We start from the raw sequence: 24,369 nt of genomic DNA on the forward strand, positions 1-24,369 counted from the left end.
TCGGTTGACAAAACACTTATGGATGCACTCAATCTTTGAAACGGCAGGTCGTCAGCGTAAACCGCAGAAAGGAACATCTATCAAAGAATTCCCTTTCCTTTTTTTTTAAGTTTGATAAAACGGTTTAGCTCGCATTATGTTGAGATCCATATCCTCTTCTCAATTTTCCCAAATGTTAAACAATAGTTTCCATCCTCCCTTATTGGCGGCGCAAAAAAAGGGAAAAGGAAATAAAAAGGAGAAAGCTAGAAGCGGCATAACCCTGGGAAGCGTGGGCCGTATTCTTTGGGGGTGCTGCATGCATTATTCTCCATTGGCAGCACCCCAGGTATTCTGGAAGATGTGTAATAATTGAAAAATGTACCCAAAATGACCTTCAGTTTGTTACAGTAGTGAACTTTTTTTTGCTTCTAGTTTCTCGGAACCTATATGTCAAAGAAAATCCGTTCCTACGGCCCTTGGGAAGGAGGAGTAAAGACAAAAAAAGAGGATCAGCGAGGAGCAGCGAGGAGCAGCGAGGAGCAGCGAATGAAACAGGGGGATGATTGTAAAGAATTGGATATGTCACAAAATTTGATTTTTGTTCGCTCTCTTCTTTTGCGACTTTTTATCAATGCCATATCTAGCCTCTTCAAATAAAAAAAACCCATTACGCCCCGCTGATTTATACTGACCTCCTCTTCATACTATAATTGTCTTTCCTATATTAAACAGTGGTGAACATGTTTCCTGTCGGGTTTATAAAAAGTTTCAGCTTCATGTGCTCACATTATTGTTTTAAGAAACAAGTTTATCGTATATTCAGCTTGAATTGGCTGTATCTAAAAAAAAAATCTAAAATGTCAATTTTCAAATCGGTATCATTAAGAATGTTCACTTCGCCCTTCGCACTCTCGATATATACATTTTTTTTCATTATTTCAAAAACTTTATAGAATATCCTGATCTTATGTCTAAATGCAAAAAAAAAAAAAAAAATCGGCTCGCGGCGTCGCGGTCTGAACTATGAAAGTATTTCTTGAGATCTTAATCTGAAACTGTTCAGTTTTTTCAGGTATGTAGGAATATCAAAAATTTCCAGCACACATTATTTATCAGAATAGCGATCATGTTCATGGTTACAAAGAGGGGCCTAAACTAAAATCATATAAAATTGCATGGAGTATTAAAAAAATTATCAGAAAAAAAAATCAGCTTGTGCGCTTTCCCATCGCATTGAGTGTCAACGCACATCGATCATGATTGTAAAAATTGCTTAGTTCAATTTTCCTGGTCTGAATACACGCACTTTAAAAAAAAAAATACCTCGCGCTTTTCGCTCTCATTATTTATTTAGGATTAATGACATACATATAGTTTGTTTGTATAGAATGAAGTTAAGATATGCTTATAAAACCTCTTCAATCTGGACTACCCCTTCAAAAACCAGACAAAAATAGCTCTAGCTTGCTGATTGCGGCAGATGGGATTACCGATGCACCCCCCCCCCCCCCGAAGTGGATCCGCCCCTCCAGAATACATGTATCTAGTTTTCAGGTCGGACATTTCATCTCGCGTTTTGCGCTTGCATCAAATTTTTAAAGTCGAACATGAAAACTTCCAGCTCAGCAATGTGCGCTCGCATTATTAGCTGTATGATCTTTTAATCGTATTTCATAATCAAAATTGCTGCCACATTGCTTATATAAGTCAACTTTCAAGAAGACTATCTCAGATTCTCAGAGTACCTTTTCCCCACCCATTAATGATCCATTTTAAGGATAGGGTGAAGTGGGGGTGAAATATCTGAGGTTGAAAACTTTTCGATTGCACTATATGCTATACATTGAAAAATCAAATACCACGGCATTACCTTATCTTAGAAAAAACAGTAAACGAGCCGATGTGGTGACTGTGGTCCGGTGGCCACCACTGATCTCTCCACTAAGTGGAGAGATCAGTGGTGGCCACCTATGTAATGTTAGTGCGCCCCCTCCCCCGGGCTATATGCTTACGGTTTGGACGGCCGGGGCAGTGTGCGGTTGAAGGCTCAAACCCATACCCATATTTAAGGGTAAGTGGCTAAAAAGTTAACCATTAGAGAGTTTCATAAAAAAGGGGCCCATGTTTAAGGGTTGGTTTAATAACCCGGGGGGGGGGGGGCATGCAGTCAAATATATTGCTGTACACACGCGTGACCAAGGCCTTTCAAAACACCCCACCCCCTTAGAGAGGTTTTCTCTGTGCATAACCCCCTAAACAAGTTTTTCACGGGCTTTACCCATTTTGGCCCCTAAACAAGCAGTCGCCAAAATATGACCCCGGGGGAAAGAGCTTGGGGGAAAAAACATACCCTAAACACGTTTGGCTGGTCTTTAAAAGAAAGCTTTGGGGAAAAAACATACCCTAAATACGTTTGACCCCGCGATTGACCATTAATTGACCAGTTTTTCAAAACCACCCTTTTTCTTGAAAATCAGTGTTTTTTATACCCTTAACAAGTATACGCGCGGACCGCGTCCAAAACTGAAAAAAACACCCCTTTAAACGCGTTTTTTTATCACGCGCGTGTACAGCGATATATTTGACTGCCCCCCCTCCCCCCGGGTTTAATAATTCATCCAACAAATAATTTTCCATTTCCATTCAAAAATGCATTTAGTGTTTTCTCTTTCCTTGTACTTCGGACTTATCACGTTCAAGGGGGAGCCGCGATGAAACAGCGAATCTTTAATTTCCAACAATTTGACTTGGCATTTTGATCGATCCAGCTTGCAGGAAGACATTGAAGGAGAATATGGACCCATATACTTTAAGGCCAGTATCCAAAAATTGGGGCCATGTTTAGGGATTTTCCAGCATAAAACCATACCCCATGTTTAAGAAAATTTCTTCCAAAAAGCGGCCCTTTCCAGCGGCACATCCCCGTATGCCGTCATGAGTATACCCCCCCCCCCCCCCCCCCCCCCCATGCAGTGAGGCATGATTCTGAGGTGCATTTCTTTGACTTCTCGAAGATTCCGTAGAATCTTCTTGTGGAAAAGTATTTAGTAGCTAGTTTTCAAATGAGCGAGCTGCGATGCGCCATCTACGTTAAATATTGGCACATGCAACATGGCTGGGGAAGGGGAGAGCATGACTGATGTGGCACAATCTGGACGAAACCCGACGTTTACTCTTGAGGGTATCCTTTAATTATTGACCAGAATATGACGTAGATGTGACCTTAGAATGGTTGTGAATTCTAATTTCAAATAACTTGTGCTTGTAACTTATCCAGAGAGCAAATTTTAAGTTAAGACTAGACTAGAGTCCATGGATGTGCAGTGTGAATGTGATTGTGAACCGACGTGAATTTGAGACCCCGGGCCCGGTGGCGGTAACGCTAGGCCTAACGTTAGATTGCATGAACTGAGTGAGGCTCCTGCCTGAGTGAGGCTGAGCTGAGTGAGATAGACTGAGTGAATGTTGACTCTGAAGAACAAAATATAAGAAGTAAGAACCAGCAGTAGCCCAAGTAAGATCTACCGATCTAGTAGTATTAACCCAGGGAGCTCCCTGGGTTACCGATCTAGTTGACAATGAATAATGTTGAGTGGTTTTGTCTGCTGCCTTTGCAGGCATATGCCAAAGAATTCTTGAGGAAAAATACTTCAATCCGGGGGGGGGGGGGAGGGGTTCCCGATCAAAAAGTGGTACGTATGTGCCGAGACAAAAAACGGGGGGGGGGGGCTTCGGAGCGGGCTTATTTTATAAAGGAGGGTCCTCGGAACGACAAATGTTTGTGAAAATGGGGGTCCTTGGAACGGGAAGAAAATTAAGAAAGTGCTATGCTTTGGAGCGGCTTTCTTTGTTCTTTTTCTCAATAAGATATGAAAATGCTATGCCTTGGAACGGAAATTTGAGTGTAAAAATGGGGGTCCCCTCCGCGGAACATGCCCACCATGCATTATATACTGAGTGATTTGGAATAAATAGTTATACAATGTGTCCAAAAAAAAAACTACACTTTTGAAATGGCTGCCAAATAAAAAATATATATCACTTTGGGGGAAAAGACTTATAGATATGGAAAGCCAATAAAGTCATCTTTCAAAGGACATTTGAAATTAAATTTAAATTTTCGGAGTATTTCATGTCTATTTCGAACAATAAAATATGGATTTTCATCATTTTTTTTTTCTTCACATTAAAAAGTTGGAAAACTATTCATGCTTGAGCGAGCACTGCCCACTGAAACAAAGGGTATGAAAATTAGGCTGGGCCAGAATTAGCCATCCAATTTTTTTCAGGTTTTATTGTTTGAAACTTACAATGTTGAGGGTTGTGTAATGAATTAATGATCAACTGTGATCAGTTTATTGTTTGAGAAAATTTCATGCATTCTTAAATTGAAATTTAATGCATGAGTGATCATGAATTGCAATTTTTAGTGCAGCATTTTGACTTTATCATGTGGATCTCAGCATTTGGTTAATGAGAGTCAGGAGAATAGGGGGTAAGATAGGACTTAAGTAGGTGAAGTACGTAGATGGGATAAAGGTCAACAGAACATTTAGCAACCCCTCCCTCCATCTCTACTCCCTCACCCCCACTTCTCTCCTCCTGAGTGACTAAGCTTGGCTAGGCTGGGCAGGAATTAGCCTTACAGTTTTTGAGAGGTTACCGTAGTCCTTTGGAACTTGCAAAGCTAAGGGTGTTATGCTAAATTAGTGAGATAAGTTTTGGTTTCTTAGGCAAATTCCATGAGTTACAAAATTGAAATTTAATGCAGGAGTGAACAAGAATGATAATTTAAGTGTAGCATATCTAAAGCATATCCATCTTGTGGACCTCAGGTGTGTTCGTGAGAGTCAGAGTAATGTGATGGTACCCGTTAAAAGGCGAGATATCGAAAGACTTGGTTAAAAGGGCATTCCTCTTTGTGTCCTTTTACAAATTAAAAGTCATATGCCCCCCCCCCCCCCATCCACCTCCATTTCCCCGGCTCTCTCTCTCTCACTTCCTGGATTGTAGCCTACCGGTATTCCGAAACTTAACTGTCAAGTTACCGGTGGCTGATGGTCATTTTTTTTTCATTGAATGATTACTAAGAAATTGACTGATTATGATGATTTATGAAATAATTTATTGGGAAAAAAAATGAATGTTTGATTGATCACATTGAATGAGTTGATTTATTGATAAATTGTTGACTAAATGATTGATGGGGAAAAAGCTGATGCCCCAATTCAGAATTTCTCATTAAATCAACATTCTGCTTTGGACTTAGCACGTACATGAGTAACATGACAATAGCAATCAGTCTCTCAATAGGAGAGGAGGGTGGGAGAGAGGGAGGGGGGGGGGCTAAATGTTCTGTTGACCCTTATTTCATCAACCTACTTCTCCCACTTAAGTCCTGTCTCACCCCCTATTCTCCCGACTCCCATGAACACATTGCTGAGATCCACATGATAAAGATGAAATGCTGCCCCAAAAAAGTGGATTTTGTGTTCACTCATGCATTAAAGTTCAATTTAATGATTTATGAAATTTGCTTAAACAACCAAAACTGGTCATGGTTGATCATTAATTCATCACAACACCCTTAAGTTTGCAAATTCCAAAGGATTTGCCTCTCAAAAACTGACAGAAATTGGAAGGCTATTCCGGCCCAGCCTATTTTTCATACCCTTTGTTTTGGTGGGCAGTGCTCGCTCAAGCATGAATAGTTTTCTAACTTTTTGGTGTCATTTGAAAGTTGACTTTATTGGCTTTCCATATATATCAGTCTTTCCCTCCAAAGTGATATATTTTTTTATATGGCAGCCATTTCAAAAGTGTATAGTTTCTTGGGGACGCACTGTATAAGTGAACAGTGTTTTTCAACCCATTCCAAGTTTTTATGATGTTGCTAGGTCTTTGAAAAGTAAGCAATCTCGGTTTGTCTTAATGTTGATCCTTAACATGTTCATTTTTTTCTAGTCCTGAGTATCATCAAAGAATCCCAATTACAACATGGATTACGACATGGTGATTACCAGAGATACAGGTAAAGATATCAGGTTTATTATCATCAAGAACAATGGGCATTACCAGGTTTTTTAATCCCAGTTTTGAATTCATGCAGCTTTTCTTGTCAATTAAGATGCCCTTCATTAGCCATTGTGTTTGATTGGGCTGATGTTGTTACTTCAATATATTTACACGGGTGAGTGATGTAATTGGTCCCCTCATTTGCATACCAAGCGATCTGCACTGTCTTTAGTGCTGTTATCAAATGTTTTTTGCCACTTAGCCATAATCGATAACCTTTCTCTCATTGTCGATAGTACCGCTATGTAAGGACATGACAGTGATTTTCCGCGATTGTGGAAAATGGAGGAAATTAGCGTTAACGGCTTTTGAAAGTAGCTTTTCAAACGGAAAACTTAATTTTCCTAAAAATGCACATGTACAGCAATAGAAATTACTGAAAAATCTCAACAAAATACGAATAGGCCTACTTACTAGCCAGAAAACATGATCTCACTTTGCTATAACCATGACAATCCAAACATCGTGACTGCACTCGACTCCACTCAATCGTATTGAAAACATTCACAAGCGCAAGCAGACTCAATGTAGAGACCAAAAACAAGTACCTGTACCAACTAACGTAGAAGGCAGCACACGGCCGTGTGTTGCTGCCCTCTACGTTCGAAGATGTACAGCACGATATCAAAATGGCGGAGAGGTGAAAGTCATTGACTGCTCAGAACGATGTCCAAAACCCCCGAAAATTATCAATAAAACTTCATCCAACCCTAAAATAATGCTAATAATGTGAAAGGTGAGGATGTATTTATGCTAAATGTATTTGATAAAAGATGTTATGTAATCATTTACATTCGATGAGTGACAGATACGAATTTTGACCAACGCGAGAATTATGACATCACTAATCAATGCATAAAATATGCAAATTGATTGTCCTTTTGTCGATAGTTATCAATATCAGTAAGATATTTTTAGCGATATATAGACAGAATTTTCTTACCAATAACAGCACTAATTGTCTTGTTCCATTTCGATGATTTTTTAATTTAATTTTTTTTATAATAAAATCCATTTTTTTGATGCATTGCCCTCTTTGAATTATTGCTTGATAAAATTAAAATTCCATCTTGATATGTGTTATGCTATTTGAAAGAACAAATTTTCTAATGATTCTATTTTTTTCTTTTAACACTTGAAAAACGTCTCAACTTTTCATTTTCCGTTCTTAGGAGCTACTGTTCCAGAAGATTGAGACGGGTCCGAAAGTCGTTAAAGTTTTCATATGGAAATAGGAACAAATTTGTGAAAAGGCAAATCAAAGATGATATCGTCACAGATGTCAGGTAAGAATGAAATGTGTTTCTAATCTAAGCTAATATCTGAGATAGATTGAGAGATATGCTATTATAGGGATGGTCCAGGCTGGAGATATTTCTATCTCAATAAATAGAGTAAAATTCACAGAGCAAAAATGCTGAAAATTTGATCAAAATTGGATAACAGATAACAAAGTTATTGAATTTTAAAGAATTGCATTTTTCCGGTTAAACAATTCTAGGCATGTCTATGAATATTCATTAGGTGGGCTGATGATGTCATATCCCCACTTGTTCTTTTGTACGGTATTTTATTATATGAAATTAGGTTTATTTAAAATTTTTCTACCGAGAACTAACACAATTGGATTGACAACTGATAAGTGCATTAGTTATTTATTGCCGCAACTTTTTTCATCATAACGGAGACACATCATTTACAAATGTATGAAAAAATGAAACATTTATGATTTCACGTAATAGCATAAGAAAAAAAGAAAGTGGGGATGTGACATCATCACCCCACCTAATGAATATATTCATGACGATGTGCATATAACTGTTTTCACACAATATTTAGAAACTTAAAAATTCAATAACTTTGTTATTTGTTATCCGATTTTGATGAAATTTTCAGCATTTTGCTTAGTGAATTTTACTCTATTCATTCAGATATAAATATTTGCAGCCCGGACCATCCCTTTAAGATTAATTTATTATCTGCTAGTAGAGGCTCATTTTCCCCACTACTTTCATCATGTCATATATACAAGTGTAATTGTTACATCACAATATGTTCCTGCAACACGTCTTTCACTGCGGTAATCTTGCATCTCCCATTGTATTATGTGTACTGAAATATGAGGTTTGGCTTTATAATTTCAATCTGGAAAACTTGGCTTTGACATTTGTTGTAAAATATGAATAAAAGTAGTTGCAGTGAACACTTGTTTTATGAGAAAATCTGTTGTTGTTTTTTAAGCAAAAAAAAACCAAGGTTAATTTTTCACATAGATATCATTAATCTAAATGTGGTACAATGACATTAACAGAACTTTGTGAAATCCTGAAATCTAGGATGGAAAAAGATCTCACTGAAGATGACCAGCACAGATAAGCACACGTGGGACAGTGTATTATTATTGCTTGGAAAAAGACCAAACACCTGGCTGGAATGCCATGCTCATTGTGTCCATGGCTCAGCAATGACACATTTTCTAATAAAATCATTTGTCACATCATCTTTCATCATCATTTTTAGATTGGTACTACATCAGGAGGGTGTTTCACATAGAGTAAAGTGTGACTTGGATTAAGTCGCACTTAAATTCCCAGTTGCATGCGGTATAAAAGGCATCGGTCAAATCCTCAGTGATTTTACGAACCGGCTCAAACCTAATTTTCGGTCAAATTTTCTGAATTTATTTTTTGCATATTCTGAAAGCCCGTATTTCACTATTGATTTTCTAAATTTCAGATCAAAATTTGTATTATTTAAAGAATGAGTGCACATTTAAATTTCTTACGAACCGATCGACCCCCTTCTTTTGATTTTATGAACTGGCTCAAACCATACTTTGTGTACTATAAAGTCTCTGGAATGGCGCGCATAGGTAAAAAACCTGACCAAGATGATGTGCGTGTGTGGTTTGCGCATGGTTTGTGCCTCTAAAAAATCATACGCGTGGCATGCAACCAAAAAATTACACGGGGGCGGCGGGCGAATTCGCCCCGGAAAGTCCAAAAAGAGCCCCGGAAAAGGGCTAAAAACATTCACACGAGGGCGACTGCAAAACTCATAATCGCCCCCGTCAACACTGTATATTTATGTAGCATTTCATGCATACGTACGTGATTGCATTTAAATTATACATTATACATTATATTGCATTTAAATGTGTACTTGTTTGCATTTGCGTGTGACCGCTTATATTACAATCTTGAGCTGTTTCCTACGCGCACACCAATTGTGCTACAAAATCCCAAACTCATTGCCCGACTGCAGTTGCGAACATCACGTATATATGTACGTAAATCACCGCGGAGCTGCCCGCAGAGTCACACAAGCAAATACAAGATACAGTGGCACAATAACATTGCTCATTTCAGCGCACGCGAGTCCATCATAGGATCGTGTCAGCTAAGAGAACTTACCTGTGAATCTCTGTTTACGGGCGTGAATAGTGCATGTGGTACATGTGCCTATGAATTCGAGATGGTACCGGTACGTACTTCTCGCTAGCTCGCGCCGCGCTGCTTCGAAGCTTCGTCGCGATCGCATGTACAGTACACGCGTATGCTAGCTACCGTGTATATATATACACACACACACATACACACACACATACACACACACACCCTCACACACACGCACACACACAAATGCAAAAAGCCGCGAAATAGCTCCAGAAATTGTAGCCCTGGAAAGTGGAAAAAGAGCCCTGGAAAATGAAAAAGTAGCCCTGGAAAATTTTTAAGTTTCTCCAAAAAGAGCCCTGGAAAGAAAAAAAGTAATTTTTTGGTTGGTGGCATGGATGATTTTACGAGCTAAAATCAGTGCGCGTGATTTAAGAAGTGACTCAAACCCCCTGTTTTGTGGAAAAATTAGCAGCCTCTGAAATGTATACATGCGCTTCATTTAAAATGTTGAGAGAATGAATATGAATTGCGGACAAAATTATTATAAAAGAATAGAATGTATGCTTTAAATCAGTATGACTAATTGATCGGGTTTCTTTCAAAGCGTGAGGGTCTGAAAGACATTAAACTTTGAACGTGATTATCTCAAAATCATGTTTTGGAGACCAGCCGAGGTTTGAGCCGAAATCATGCTAAGATGACACACACTACTGCGTATTAATTAATGAGATTGCACATTACATGTACATATCATGTAGGCATCATCATTTAAAGCATGAAAGTTACACTTTACTCTTCGTGAAACACTCTCCTGGCATTTATCTTTGAAACTTTGATCCAGTTTCAAAATATGTTTGGTTGTATCTCTCTTTGGGTGAAGGTTTCTGTATCTCCCACTGGTGTGTGCTGAGAGGGCATGGGCCTACGCCATGCAACTCAAGACGGAAGGCAACACAGAACCCAGGAAGAGATTCCATGTCATGTCTAGACTTAGGAAGGCTGTAAAGTTTGCTTCCGAGCTGGAGGCCCTCTCTCAGAGTGGCAAATGCGATGCAAGGTCCAAGCTTGAGGCCAAGGTGTGTGTGCCTAATGCTGCAGTCACATTTTCCTTGCGGCGGCCGTACGGCGAGTCGAAAACAGCCGTTTTATTCATTTTTATTCAAACCACCTATCTGTAGTGTTATTGACACGCTATATGGCCTCCGTAGGGGAATTGTGTCAGCACCATTAATGAATACTCATGCAGACTTTGTTTTCTGGCATAACCATTCCAAAAACAATAAGTATTAACAGGAATCCTTGAATATATTTATTACTCGCAAATAGCATACATGTAAGATATAATATGGATCATATCAATCGCTGTTGACCTTTAACATTAAACAAAAACACTTTCCTGATTTCATATGTGATAACGCTGAATTATGGAAGTATCGGCATCATGAATATCAGACCTGCCAACTGTCCTGATTTTCAACTTTCAAAATAGCCAAAAATTAGGATGTCCTGATTTCAAAAATTTCATGTGAGAAAGAAGAAAAATGGTGGGAAAAATCGCCATAGACCCATTTATGCCACCCCAGTCCTCTATACACCCCAAGTAGCCTAGACTTTTTAGGGTGCCGAAATACAGTAATTTCAGGGGGAAGTGTCTTCTTGAACCCACCAGGGACTTAGTGGCCCCCCAGCCATTGGCTGTCCAGATTTTGCATTTCCAAATATTGGCAGGTATGGAATATGTTTGTGTGAGCCCTGAGTCGAATTGACCGGTCCAAGGGTGCCTGACCAATGCCACTTTCTCACCCGCACAACTTCCTTCAGTCTGATAGAACAATGAAATAGAACCTCATATACTTTCGACATTCAATATAATGAAAATAGGGATTACCATGCAGGACTTCTAAAAATTTTTCTTGTTTGAATTTATCAATCCAATACATTACAATATACAATTTGTACTGCCATATTTGCAACTATGAGTTACTACGATAATGCCTTGCCTCGAGATGGCACTTAAACTAGCACTACAACTGAAACATTACCTAAAGCTTTATGAAATGCACACCTGGACTGGAAAAGTTGATAGATAGTTATCTTTGTTTGCAATCTTTCAGGCTTACTTTGGATGGATGAAGGGGATGGTGTTGTTTGAAGAAGAGAAGTGGGATAACTGCATAGAGACTTTAAGTGAAGCCAAGTAAGTGTTCTTATCTCATCTGCATTTTCATCCATTTATAGTAATTATAGGAGTTTCAACCCCCTATCATTCTTGCAAACTATCACAAACTGTTCTAAAGCATGTCACTCCTTTAGTAGCTAGACAGTTTATAGATGTGTTTACGAGGTTGCGCTTTCAAGTCATTTTTGGGCCCCCTCTTTATTTTAAGGAGCAGGTCTTTGCAGTGGACCTTTTTACTATATCTTCGTCAGTCACTTGAAGAGAATTTGAAAGCATTGATAAGATTTATCCCCTATAAATAGTTGAAAATTGAAAACAACCATTTATCCGAGAAGTGAAATCATCTTGTTTCCTAATTATGAACGTTCTGAAGCGTTGTGGTGTAGCGGTTCTGGCTCTCACCTTGTAATCAGAGGGTCGTGTGTTCGAATCCCACCATGGTCTAGCCGCGTCCTTTGGCAAGATGTCAATCCACACTTTGCCACTCTCACCCAGGTGCTGATTGGGTACTGGTAGGAAACAACCATCATTGTGGTTGGTTTAGCAAGTGTGCGCCTAACAGGCTGCTTGAAAAGCTATGAATCCAGTGAGCGGGTAATAATAATTGTGAAGCGATTTGTTAGTCATAGATTGGTTTCATGCTGTATAAAAGCCAATTATTATTGTCATTATTAATATGCATCCATGCCTGAGACACTTCATCTTTCAAGTTCTGTAATTATCACACTGTGAATCAGTGAAACTTCAATGGAAGTCAAAGTCCTCAAGATTTTGAAGACATTAGGGGTATAAAACATGATGCATTATGGGATGATTAATCTAGTGAAAATTATTAGTTTTCTTTCCTCCCAAATATTTCCCCAGGACCATTTATGAAAAATTGGCAAGTGCCCTCAACGAAGAGCAGCGTGCAGTTTATCTTCAGCGTGTCGAGGAGATCTCGCCCAGTATACGATACTGTGCATACAATATAGGAGATGAGAGCGCCATCAATGATTTGGTGCAGATGAGGTTGAAGTCCGGAGGTCAAATGTCAACTAATATAGATGTAAGTTTAAATTCATGTGACATCATTTGATATTCTATTTGCATATATCACCCTTGCTGTACTTATATTTATATGTGAATACTTTAGAATGTCATAATTTTCTTTTTTACAACCAATTTTGATAAAGTGGTTTTGGATTGTTTGCTTTTATCTTCTTATTCAAATCAACTTCTTGTTTTGGAGAAGTAAGCCTTTAGATATTACAGACAGGCTTTATTTCAAATGGTTTATTCTATGAAACATTTTGCTTCCAAGAAAAACAACTTGAAGATTGACCTGTATGATGTATGGCATTGTTGTTTCTTTTCTTTAGTATATTTTCTTTGAATAAATTCCATTTAAAAATTAACAGTTTGCAGGTTATTTGTTGAAGAAGAATCTTTCCCTTCATTTCAAAAGACTGGGGAGTTCTGAATGTTTGAACCCTTTATGTAAAATATGTTGATCTCTTTCTTGTTATCATAAATATGTTGGTCTTTTTAAAAGATAGTAGTTGCAGCAAACAATTATTTCATGAGAAAGTCTTTAAAATCAAGGTTGATTGTCACCATATTATATATCTAGACCTGGTACATTAATGTTAACTTATCTTTGTGAAATCATGAAATCATAGCTCAAAAGTGATAATTCTGATGATCACTAACACAGAAAAGCATATGTGAGACAGTGTATTTATAGTGCTCTGAAAAATACCCACATTTGATGGAATTCTGTGCTTATTTTGCTCATTTCTCAGCAATTATGCATTTTCTTCCAGAGCCACTTGGCACATATATTTTATTCATACATACAAACACTTGGGTAGTAATTTTATTGGATTCTGTTCGATCTCATTTTGAGATGGTTACCACAACTGGTATTTATCTTTAAAAGAGAGTAAATTGAGTTTTCATAAAGGGAGGTAAATGTCTATTTGTAAATTTCAATTAAAAATTTAACACTCATATTTTTATGTTGACAGTAATACAACCCTTTGAGGGGGAGGAATTCATTCATTCTGTGTCTAACTAAGTACAGACAAATATGTATATTCTATTACAAAAAAAAAATCCTTCCCTCATCAGAGTCTTCTTGCCCAGACCCGAGAGAAACAAGCAGCAACCCTTAGCGAGGTCACCTGGAGAGGGCGCACTGTACCTGTTAGGAACGAGCAAGTCCGAGCATTCCTTCTAACGTGCCAAGAGAACGAGCAGCAGGTGGCGTCCGAGCTGATGGATTCCGAGAGCAAGGTGTCCGTCTACGAGAGTCTACTGATGCAATGTAAAGATTCCCTGCAGATTATACGGGAAGAGCTCAAAGCAGATCCAGTAAGTATATTGAGGACTCCCCCATTCTTTCTAACATGCAGTAGATGTGGCAAATCCTGTGTAATTGATTGATTGGTGAGCATAAGCCAGTTCACGGTTAGCTCATGATCAACTATTCTCAAATGACCTTTGCAATTTTTCATTTGGATGAGCACTAACATTTTCAAATGGAGATGTTGCGTAAGCTTTCCCGCCAAAGCACTCAAATTCTAAGAACGGAAGGCTTTGTATAAACCAGGTGACTAGAATAGTACATGATTGGTGAAGTTTGGAAATCTTGTTAGTTTTATCATCTGTTTATTCTTCATCATCAACAACAGCACCATTATCACTAGCTCATTAAGGTGATGATAATGATCATTAGTATCATCATCATCTCTGTCATCGTCACTTCTATTTCTATCTTCACGATTGTCGTCTCACATTCTCATATATTTTCTTCTTACCAGGAAATTTTCATTTTCATCCGTCATTCCCTTTCAGAGTGCTAAATCCAAAGGCCAGCGACAGGACGGCCCTGTATCTACCACCCAATACCTGCATACATACCTCACTTACATCCGGCTTACCAGTACGATAGAACGCAACATCCTCCTGGCTGATGCCCTCAAGGCCAACCTACAAACAAGGGAGGACGGAGAACAGGAGAGCTCCAACCAGAAACGAACCAAACCTCAAGATCTTATTAGGTTATATGATATTATATTACAGGTTAGTTATTATTATCATTTGTACTTTGTTTCTGAGTTATTTTCTCTGTTGGGTTGGTGGTAGGGGGTAGTAGCTTTGTTAATAAATAGCACAGGTTTGCAATTGTTTAGCTATTGTAAAAGATCACTGTTTTTTATGCTCATTTTGTTATTAGTTGTAGGCTTTTGTACCATTATGAAATATTTCTATACCAATATTATGGAGTAGACAGACTATAGCTAAGCTTACTCTCAGGGCCCAAAGCACATGCAGTGTGGTTATCATGTGCATGTATTTCTGATCATATCCAGGGTATCTCCCCTTTGTTTAAATTTCAGTCATTTCAAGTTTATTGTTTCAATAATTCATACAAAGAAAAAGCAATTATGAGCAGGGTCATCCTACCCTCCCTCCCCGTGTTTAAAATGTGGATATAGGGGTAATCAAGTATCACTGACAAGTTTTAGGTCACATGATCAAGGTCAAATGTCAATGTACATAGTATTGTATCATTATATGAATGGTGTTTTTTGTGAATAATTATTTTATAGTAGTTTTCAAAGTCAGCACTGCTGCTATATTGAATCGTGTGATGCAGGTGAGACCGCCAGAGGCATTTCACTTGTTAGCTTAAAAATACTGACATGTTCCTGTTTAAGTCGGCATCTATGCTTTATGAAACACTCACCTGGTCCATCATGTTGTTTTACTGTAATATCCCTTTGTGTTTTGGCATTTTCAGAATCTATCAGAAATTCTGCAATTGCCTGGCTTAGAAGGGGATGTAGATTTGCAACAAGAAGTAGGAGCAAAAACGTTAAAATTCAAGGCATATAGGTGAGTCTAAAATTCATATTTCTATTTAATACTATCCAATATAAAATGTGGATATTGAATTGTATTATGTAAAGATTAAGAACTTGTGTTCATATGTTTAAGGTCAAGGCCACCCCAGAAAAATGTTTAATTTGAATAAAAAGAGAAAAATCAAACAAGCAAAACGCTGAAAATTTCATCAAAATCGGATGTAAAATAAGAAAGTTATGACATTTCAAAGTTTTGCTTATTTTTCACAAAACAGTGATATGCACAACTGTCGATGATGTCCCTCACTCACTATTTCTTTTGTTTTTTATTGTTTAAATGATAAATATTTCATTGTTTATAGATTTGACAATAAGGACCAACTTAACTGAACCATATAGCATTAAACAATGCTCATTCCACACGTCCAGGCAGGAATTAATTGTTGTTTACGACTTGACAATGAGGAGAAAAATAGAATATTCAGTATTTAATATAATAAAGTACAAAAGACATAGTGAGTGGATGACGTCATCAGTCTCCTCATTCGAAAACCCACCAGGATGTGCATATAACTGTTTTGCGAAATTAAGCAAAACCTTAAAATGTCATAACTCTCTTATTTTACATCCGATTTTGATGGTATTTTCAGTGATATGCTTGTTGGATTTTTCTCTTTTTATTCTATTCAATTTTTTGTTGGGATGGACTTGTCCTTTAAGTATAGAAATTGGTCTAGTCATACTTTATTGAAAGGCCATTCTCCTGTATAAGGGAAAGTATATTTTTGTGGGATAATCATACATAATAATCATATTTTTGAGCATCCAGAGATGTCAAGAGCCACATTTTTTTAATCAGTTATTTCTGTAATTTCTAACTTAGTCTTGGTGTTGTGACACAGTTTGTATATCTCGATCTGCTGCTGTTCAGGGATGAAGCCAGGGTGGGTTTTTTTGTGGGGGGGGGGGGGCAAAATGATCAAAAAATTATGTCATATTTCTTTCATATAGGGATTACAGAGTTAACCTGGCTTGACCCCTCCTTTTTATAAACTCCTTTTTTCGACAGAAATGTCGGTCCTCAGGCAATTGCCTGATTTCAGGCGCTGATAATTCTCTCTTCAGGCTTTATATTGCACAGCACTTATGGGTATTTTACATGTTCCGCCTTCTTTTTAGACCCAGTGCATCAGACTGACTGGAATCCCTGTTTCTACTTTCTCCATTTTTGTTCTCTTCTTTTTTATTTACTATTCAAGGTGGGGGGGGGGGGGGGTACTCACCCCCTCTGCTGATTTGGTATGATTTTTTTTTTATTCAATATTTTCAATTATATTCATTTTCAGGATAAAAACAAGCAATAAAATATGATCATTTCAAACATGGCACATATCAAAGAGTTACAGAAATAAAGTATGTTTAATGAAAGGGAAGCAGCCACTTATTCCAGGTATTTATATTGCAATTATTTTTTGTTTCTTCTGTAAACTTGGAACAGGTGTTTTTACCTGGCCCAGTCGTATAGCCAAGCCAAGAAATGGACAGAAGCAGCGGCTTTGTTTGAGAGGGCCATGTCAAGAGCTGAGTCTTCCAAGAAAGAATGGAGAGCAATCAAATCAAGATCTGTCAAGGTATAGTCATTTAAAGATAAATGAAAGTAGTTGTAGTAAACACTGTCTGTGAAACCGAGGTTAATTGTCCCCATATCCTAGATCTGTACAGTCACGTTAACTGAACTTTGTGATACCATGAAATCTAAGCTGAAAAACATTTGCAATGAAGATCGCCAACACAGATAAACACATGTCGGGCAGTGTATTAGTATCGCTTCAAAAAAGAGCTGACAATATCATGCTTAGTTTGCTAAAATTTCGGCATTTACACAATTTCATCCAGATTCCTTGGCACACATTGTTTGTTTATACATACAGACACTCTTTTTTTTTATTGGATTCTTTACGAACGTATTCAGAATTGTTTCCATAACTGGCATTTCTCTTGAACAGCAAAATGATTTATCTCTTTCGCAGAGCTGCCAACAGTTATTAATTGGTATTTGTTCAGAAAATATGAGAGGAATACAAAAGGGCATCAAAACGTGAAATTAGGGACGAAAAACATGTATGAGAGCACTGAAACAATCTAATATAGTCCTAAAAAATCAACCACATTATTGCTTGTAGAGCAGAATAGATGTAGATTTGAGCTCGATTGATTGCAAATGATAAAAACAAATGGGGTTGATTGTGAATATACAAGTCTTGATGGAGGTCCAGAGTGGTTTATAGTTGCTCTTCCATAGGTTGGCAGCTTTACTTATGAGGCATCAAAGCATTTCATGGTGGTCATTACAAATTTTTGCTACCCCTGTTCTAGGTAAGCTTTCATGCAATAGCCTTTTAACACAGATCTACAAGTACTAGACTTTACACTAATTTTTATCCTCCATGAATAGGTATCTGTGCAGGTAATTCATACTTTTGGTATTAGAAAAAAAAAAAAGTACAGCATTAGATATTGTTTGTTGTCATTTTTGATAAAAATGTATTGGAACAGCACTTGGACAATTAGATATATGTACGTAGTCTTGGTCATGGTGGTAATGATGCTTGACTCTCAAAGTATTTATGTTAGCTGGAATTGCCGATGAGTTTACTGATATGATTTTGAATTTTCTGTAAAAATTTCATTCACTTTCAGGTACAATTGACTGAACTAGATGAGCTAATAAAACAGATAAATGGTGTTAAGTACTCTGCGCATGCAGCATCTATATTAGGTAAGAATACAGTCCTTCTTTATGAAAAAAAATACTTTTAAAATTGATGTTTGGATTCCATTTTGATGGCTGACGTAGTCTTTATTATTAAGGTGTATTTTGTGACAAACTCTTTTGAAATCATTTCAAATAATGATTTTATATTACTTCATGCTTATGAATGCTTTTTATGATATAATCTGTTAAAGGTTCTTAAATCCTTCATTCTAGGAAAGTGAATATAACATCGCTTTTTTTTTCCAGTGGCTTGGTTGACATGTAGTTCTAATTATGCAATTAGTTTCAAAATTTTGTGTGCATTTGTTTGAGGGTGATTATGTCTTTAGATGCTTCTTATGCTTTTGAGTTTCTTTGTATATTGGAATTAAAATGGAATTAAACCCCTTTTCCCTTCCCTTTCCCAACTTTTTTACGCAAACTCAGATTCCTCTGAGGTCAGCGAGAGCATGGCCAAGCTCAGCATCGCTGCTTCGTCATCGTCCGACTCCTCGGCACCGATCAGCGAGCGACTCGGCGACTACCGCCCGGCCTCTGAGGTGGACCCTGCCAAGCCTAACCTCGTGGCCTTCCCGCCACCCTTCAAACCTGTCCCATGCAAGCCTCTCTTTTTTGACATAGCTCTTAACCATCTAGAATTCCCGTCGCTGGAGGAGAAGCTGGAAACGAACAAAGCTGCCAATGCCAAAGGTGGTATCGGAGGCTTCCTCTCTGGCTGGTGGGGTGGGGGTAAGAAATGAAGATAGGTAGTAAAATTTACATATCATTTTTGGGGTATCAAACCTTGTATTTCAAAACAAAATCATTTTGAGGGCAGCCCAGAAAAAGCTGTTTTAGAAATACGGCAATAGTGGCCTCATATTTTCTGAAAACAGTCTATCAATTCCTGTAGAGAAGTCTTTTCTGCAAAAGAAGGTTGCCACCTATCTCATAGCTCCAGCATCAAGCTTTTTCTGAGTTGTCCTAAAATTTGTTTCAATTTTGAGAATCAAGGTTTCAACGGCCCAATGACGATATAACATTTATTCAATATGACTAGATCTTCAGGGTTTTTCTCTCTTATTTTCCCTTTGAATTCCTTTTTGTGATTACTAGGCTATCCCTTTGAATGGTATCTACAAGATTATAGATGGAGAAAACATGGGAGCATTTCATATAAATGGAGTTGGTAATTGAAAGCTACCAAAATCCTTTCATCTGATTGGCTCAGAGCAAATTCGTCAGTGAACTTCACAAACTTTTTTCCCCATGAAACGTAGCCCCACCAAACCTCTGGGTCTGGGAACTAAACACAATTTTACAGGACAGTGCAACACATATTTAGATGACAACAGAACAATTTCAAAAAGTCATCAGTATTTATTCTCTTTTTTCCTTTCATTGATTTTTGTCTAGTGGTGCTCTTTTTTTTTTCTGTTGAATGTTGCATGTTATTGTTAATGAAGGAAATAACTGCACTCTAAATTGCAGAATCTAGTTCATTTTGTTTTTATTTTGTTTGAGAAGGTAATATACATACCATCCGTGAATCTACAATGTCTTGTATATTGTTAACATGCATCTGTGCTTTTACTTTTATGTTATATTCTGATCATTCCGGAATAAAACCAATTTCGCATCAGTGGCATTGTTGGGCAAGCGTCATGCTCAGTCATAGTGTGTATACATGAACTGAAGGTTGTATATACGTGTATAGACATGTGGTTGAAAGTTAACTGGTACAACTCCAACGGTAACTGGTAAGGTGTCCAAGAACGAGTTGTGGTTTGAGGGAGGTGTCCTCTTATTCTCATCACAATCAACAGCCAAGATCTTGGGGGGAAGGGGGTTGAATCAGCCCAGCCCCCACCCCCAAAGCTTGACTTTGGTTGTCTGTTTGAGTTGTTGTATTGAGAAGTACTCAGTCAACCCATGGCAAATGAAATCATGTGACAGCAAATTATTTTCAAAGGGCAAAATGTATCCGTCATTCACATCGACATCAAAGTAATACTACGTCTGATATCTCTTCACACAGAGTGTGTATAGGATGTAGCCCAGAATTTTTTTCCTAGCAAAATTGGTTTAATGCCAGCAATATTTACAATAAACCTAGGATACCATCTGTGTAGGCAGGAAGGTACATGTACAAGGTATACAAACATGTAAGAGATAACATATGTGGGAATACAAGAGAGATACATAATTCATAGTAAAAAATATATGTATATAAAATAAGAAAAATATGGAGTTTTATGGAAATGAATATAACTCATTTGGGTGATATAATACTGATTTTGCCATAGAAAGACAGTACATTTACATGGTCATTGTGTAATTGCATGATCAGGACTTGCAATTAAATTTAGTTTACAATCTTGTATGAACAATCTTGTATGAAGAGATAGTATGTTATTAAATGACTGGATTTTTTTTCAGTGAAACAAATGTTCAGCAATTATGAAAGAACAGAACTAGATAGGTTTGATTACATGAATTATTTATAGATGTTTTAAAACATTCCTTTACTGTTTTCTAAATATCTTTTAGATTATTAATTGATAATTACTTCTTTTGTAACTTCAGTTGAACACAAAGTATTGTTCATATTTTTTGTTCCATTACGAGATACAAAATGTGACTCCTAAACCGTTCGTGTTCGATTTATCAGTATTTCATTAATTTTGTCTGAATATGAGATTAAACTGCTCAACCAAAAGTCAGACATTTAAAAAAATCTAATATCAATAACATTCTTGACAAATTTTGATAACCTGAGTATGACTTGACAAAAACACTTTTATTTATTATTAAGTGATCTTGGCCTGTAACGCAAAGCTTAGCATTCATAAAACTTTTTTTTGCGTTTGATTGCATTGACTACAATGTACAATCAATTGTGAAAATCATGCTGACGATTAATCGCTAACCTTTGTGTTACGGGTCCCTGAAGTCGACATTCTGTTTATGGGTGGATGCATGTCAGTTGATGAACGAAGGAAGATAAATGTTTGATTTGAACCCGCCTACTTTGCGCTCATTTTTGTCAATGACGGCATAAAATGCATCAAAAAAATTATGTCATTGTCATCCTTACTGTAGTTGTAAGGTCAACCAAACTCAAACCAACCAAGTTTCAATTCAGAAGCGTTTGAGGTTAATGTCTAAAAATGAGGTACGAATATTAGTCATTCTTTATTTGAAATTAGGAACCCCTACCTTTTTAGCATACAGTATTTTGGCCAGAAAAATACATTTATATGTGCAAGAAAGAACATTCTGACGAGATGAATTTCTTTTTTTTAATCAATTCTCTGGCATCTAGTAGTTTTGAATATTTTAGGGCATAATTTCAGTTTTCAAATTTGATTTCCCAAGATTGGGTAAGAGGTTATATTTTACAATCCTGTTTACAGTCTTATGGAGAAACATACTACAATGAGATATTTCGTATAGCCGTCATATTTTCAAGAATTCACACCAATCTTTTGTGATACCAGGAAAGTTCTGAGATATTTTCTGTTGCATGTGTATATTTATTTGTGCTCTTTTTTTTCTCTCAACCTCTCTCTTTATAGATATTTTATGATGTATGTTAGGCATAGATAAACAAACTACAGAGAATATTCTTCTTAACTATGTAAAGTGATTTTAGTCTGATACTGTCAAATGCAATTTATGTGACAATTTGTTTTAATGAAATATCTTTTCTCTTTCTATATCATGCCTAATAAATGCTATTCATTATTCTCTATTACAAAACATACATGTAGACTCTGTGGTTTTATTTTAAAAGGATATGTCATCTCAAGTGGTTTCTCTGGGGCATTCAAGCACAACAGTCAATGACCAGTCTTAAATGTGTGACTCTTATGAAGGAAAATCAATATTGTTTGATTTTTTTTTATAGTTCTGTGAAGTTTAATACTACTAGTTGCAAATCTTTCTGACCCAATATACTGTATACATGTACATGTCTGTGGGACCTAACTAAAATGATTTCTGTTTTCTAAATTATACAAAAAGTTGTATTAATCAATTTTTTTTGTCTGCATAGTCTTTGAAGTGAAAAAAGGGTGGTTGGAAGAACAAGAAATTACAATTTTATAAAATCACCCTACCCTATGTGAGATTACATTTCACCTACGGTGGCCGTATGGCAAATCAAAAACGGCCTTTTTAACCTATTTTGTACCAGCTACATATAGGTGGTTTAAATAAAAATTAAAAAACAGCTGTTTTTGACTCGCTATACGGCCAGCGTAGGGGAAATGTCACTGTAGCATTATTTACTCAAAAATAATTACAACTGCAAACATATTTAGCAAATGTCAAACATATTTTATTATTTACCAATGTACAACTATGAAATTTGTTGTGGTCCACACTCAAGCAATGCACTCAGTCACATTTGTTTATTTTATTGTTGACAAGGATCATGATTCCCAAAATTAATAAATTCAAATGCGAAAATAAAATATCACCGTCAACCCTTGGAATGTACATGTAATACACTTTTACTCTTATCGATAGACTTGTACAGGGGAAGTTTTACACCATTTGGACCTGTGCTTGTCCAGAAACTGGTGTCCATCTTCCAGTGTAGATTTAGACTTACATGTATGATAAACATAATACAATACAATAGACTCTCCACAGGTTGGCCTTCCATAATCGCTTAACTAAAACTGTTATTTCACACCAGAATATACAAAACCTATCTTATTAAAATAGTAAAGAGGAAGTTCACCCTGATGAAAAGTTTGTTGTAAAAATAACAGAAATAATAGTAAAAAACATTTATTTGGGACATCATATACGAGCAACTGCCCCATATGTTCTGTAAAAATATACATACATATACATAAATTTCAAATTTTTAATGGTTCGTGATGTCTCGTTCTTTAAAAAAAAATTCTTTCAGGAACGGGTGTGAAAAGATGAAGGTACAATAAAAACAATTTTTCAATTTTCTAAGAAAATTACATTTCAATTATTATTTTTTTCCATACAATAAATGGGAAAGCTGTTCGCATATGACGTCACAAATGAAAGAAAAAGTAGCATTTTTACGTTTTTAATCTATGATGGATTTTCCTAATAGCTTCAACACAAGTTTTTAACAATATTTTTCTGCTATTTTTACAAGGGTGAATTACCCCTTTAAGTTGAATTTTCCCTCTTTCAAACAGATTCCTGTGTCCTTGTGAAGTTATAAGCCAGTTCGTAGTTCCTTTCTGCGCATGATCAAAAGATTCTACGCATGATCAGAGGAAGGTCATTTGTACTAAAGTGACATGGTGGTTTAAAATCCAACTTTGATGTCTTGATTATTCATATATTCTTTTGAATTGTGGTTTTCATTTACATCCACAAAAAACAACAATGCGTCCACGAACGACTGGTATTTCACAGATTGCCAAGTACATTGTGCAACATGCTATGATATGCATTCAAAGTAGGAATGCAACAAATGCCTTCATAAAGTGTTCATTGGTGTGCTATTCTAGTCACCTGGTCTATTCAATTTCTTCATTCTGCTATGTAAGGCAAGCTTACGTAATATCTTGCTTTGAAATCTGCCTATCATAATGAAAGAAATGAAAGGTCATTTGACCAAAATTTTCCATGAAGTAACTACGAACTGGTCTATTATCACACTCTCTGGCTGAAAGTTCATAAGATCAAAGTCGAGGAATGTCTATCCCTTGGATAGCAAGTTGGCTAGATTACTTTATGAAACAGTATCACATATCATAATAAATTCTTTTCACAATTTTGGGGCTGGCAAAGCTAGATAGTACACCTCAAGATTGATTGATATATTACAACATGATTAGGTAATTTTTTATAGACTTGAGAAGAAAATAAGATTCTCAAGTGCATACAATCAAAATTTATGCGTTCACCAGATCAAGAAGATATCTCATACCCGATTCTAAAAAAGACCGCATGACCCCAAATTCAACCACATCATTTTCAGTCCCCATATGCCTACGTGAGCCACATTTGAAGTTGAACCCTCAAAACAGTTCTTTAGTTATCTGAGAACAGGTTATTTTAAAGTATATATAAAGCAATGACACAGTTCAAATTTTTCATCATAAAAAACCTTTTGATCAGAGCTTG

The 24,369-nt window shown here is 36.8% G+C and overlaps 1 protein-coding gene across 1 annotated transcript; it reads left to right on the top strand.

The window, feature by feature from the left end:
- Nucleotides 1-2,976: 2,976 nt before the first annotated feature.
- On the top strand, nucleotides 2,977-22,006 carry LOC129270239 (signal recognition particle subunit SRP68-like). The gene is made up of 12 exons (XM_064105432.1): nucleotides 2,977-3,163; nucleotides 5,947-6,013; nucleotides 7,230-7,343; nucleotides 10,336-10,531; nucleotides 11,570-11,652; nucleotides 12,499-12,682; nucleotides 13,747-13,989; nucleotides 14,473-14,700; nucleotides 15,422-15,516; nucleotides 16,984-17,116; nucleotides 18,186-18,264; nucleotides 18,688-22,006. Exons 1-12 carry the CDS (start codon nucleotides 3,094-3,096, stop codon nucleotides 18,999-19,001), a joined length of 1,806 nt encoding a protein of 601 aa, XP_063961502.1. The 5' UTR covers nucleotides 2,977-3,093; the 3' UTR covers nucleotides 19,002-22,006.
- The last annotated feature ends 2,363 nt before the right edge of the window (nucleotides 22,007-24,369 follow it).

This window comes from Lytechinus pictus, chromosome 10, assembly GCF_037042905.1.
Source record: "Lytechinus pictus isolate F3 Inbred chromosome 10, Lp3.0, whole genome shotgun sequence".
In the NCBI taxonomy this organism is placed as follows: domain Eukaryota; kingdom Metazoa; phylum Echinodermata; class Echinoidea; order Temnopleuroida; family Toxopneustidae; genus Lytechinus; species Lytechinus pictus.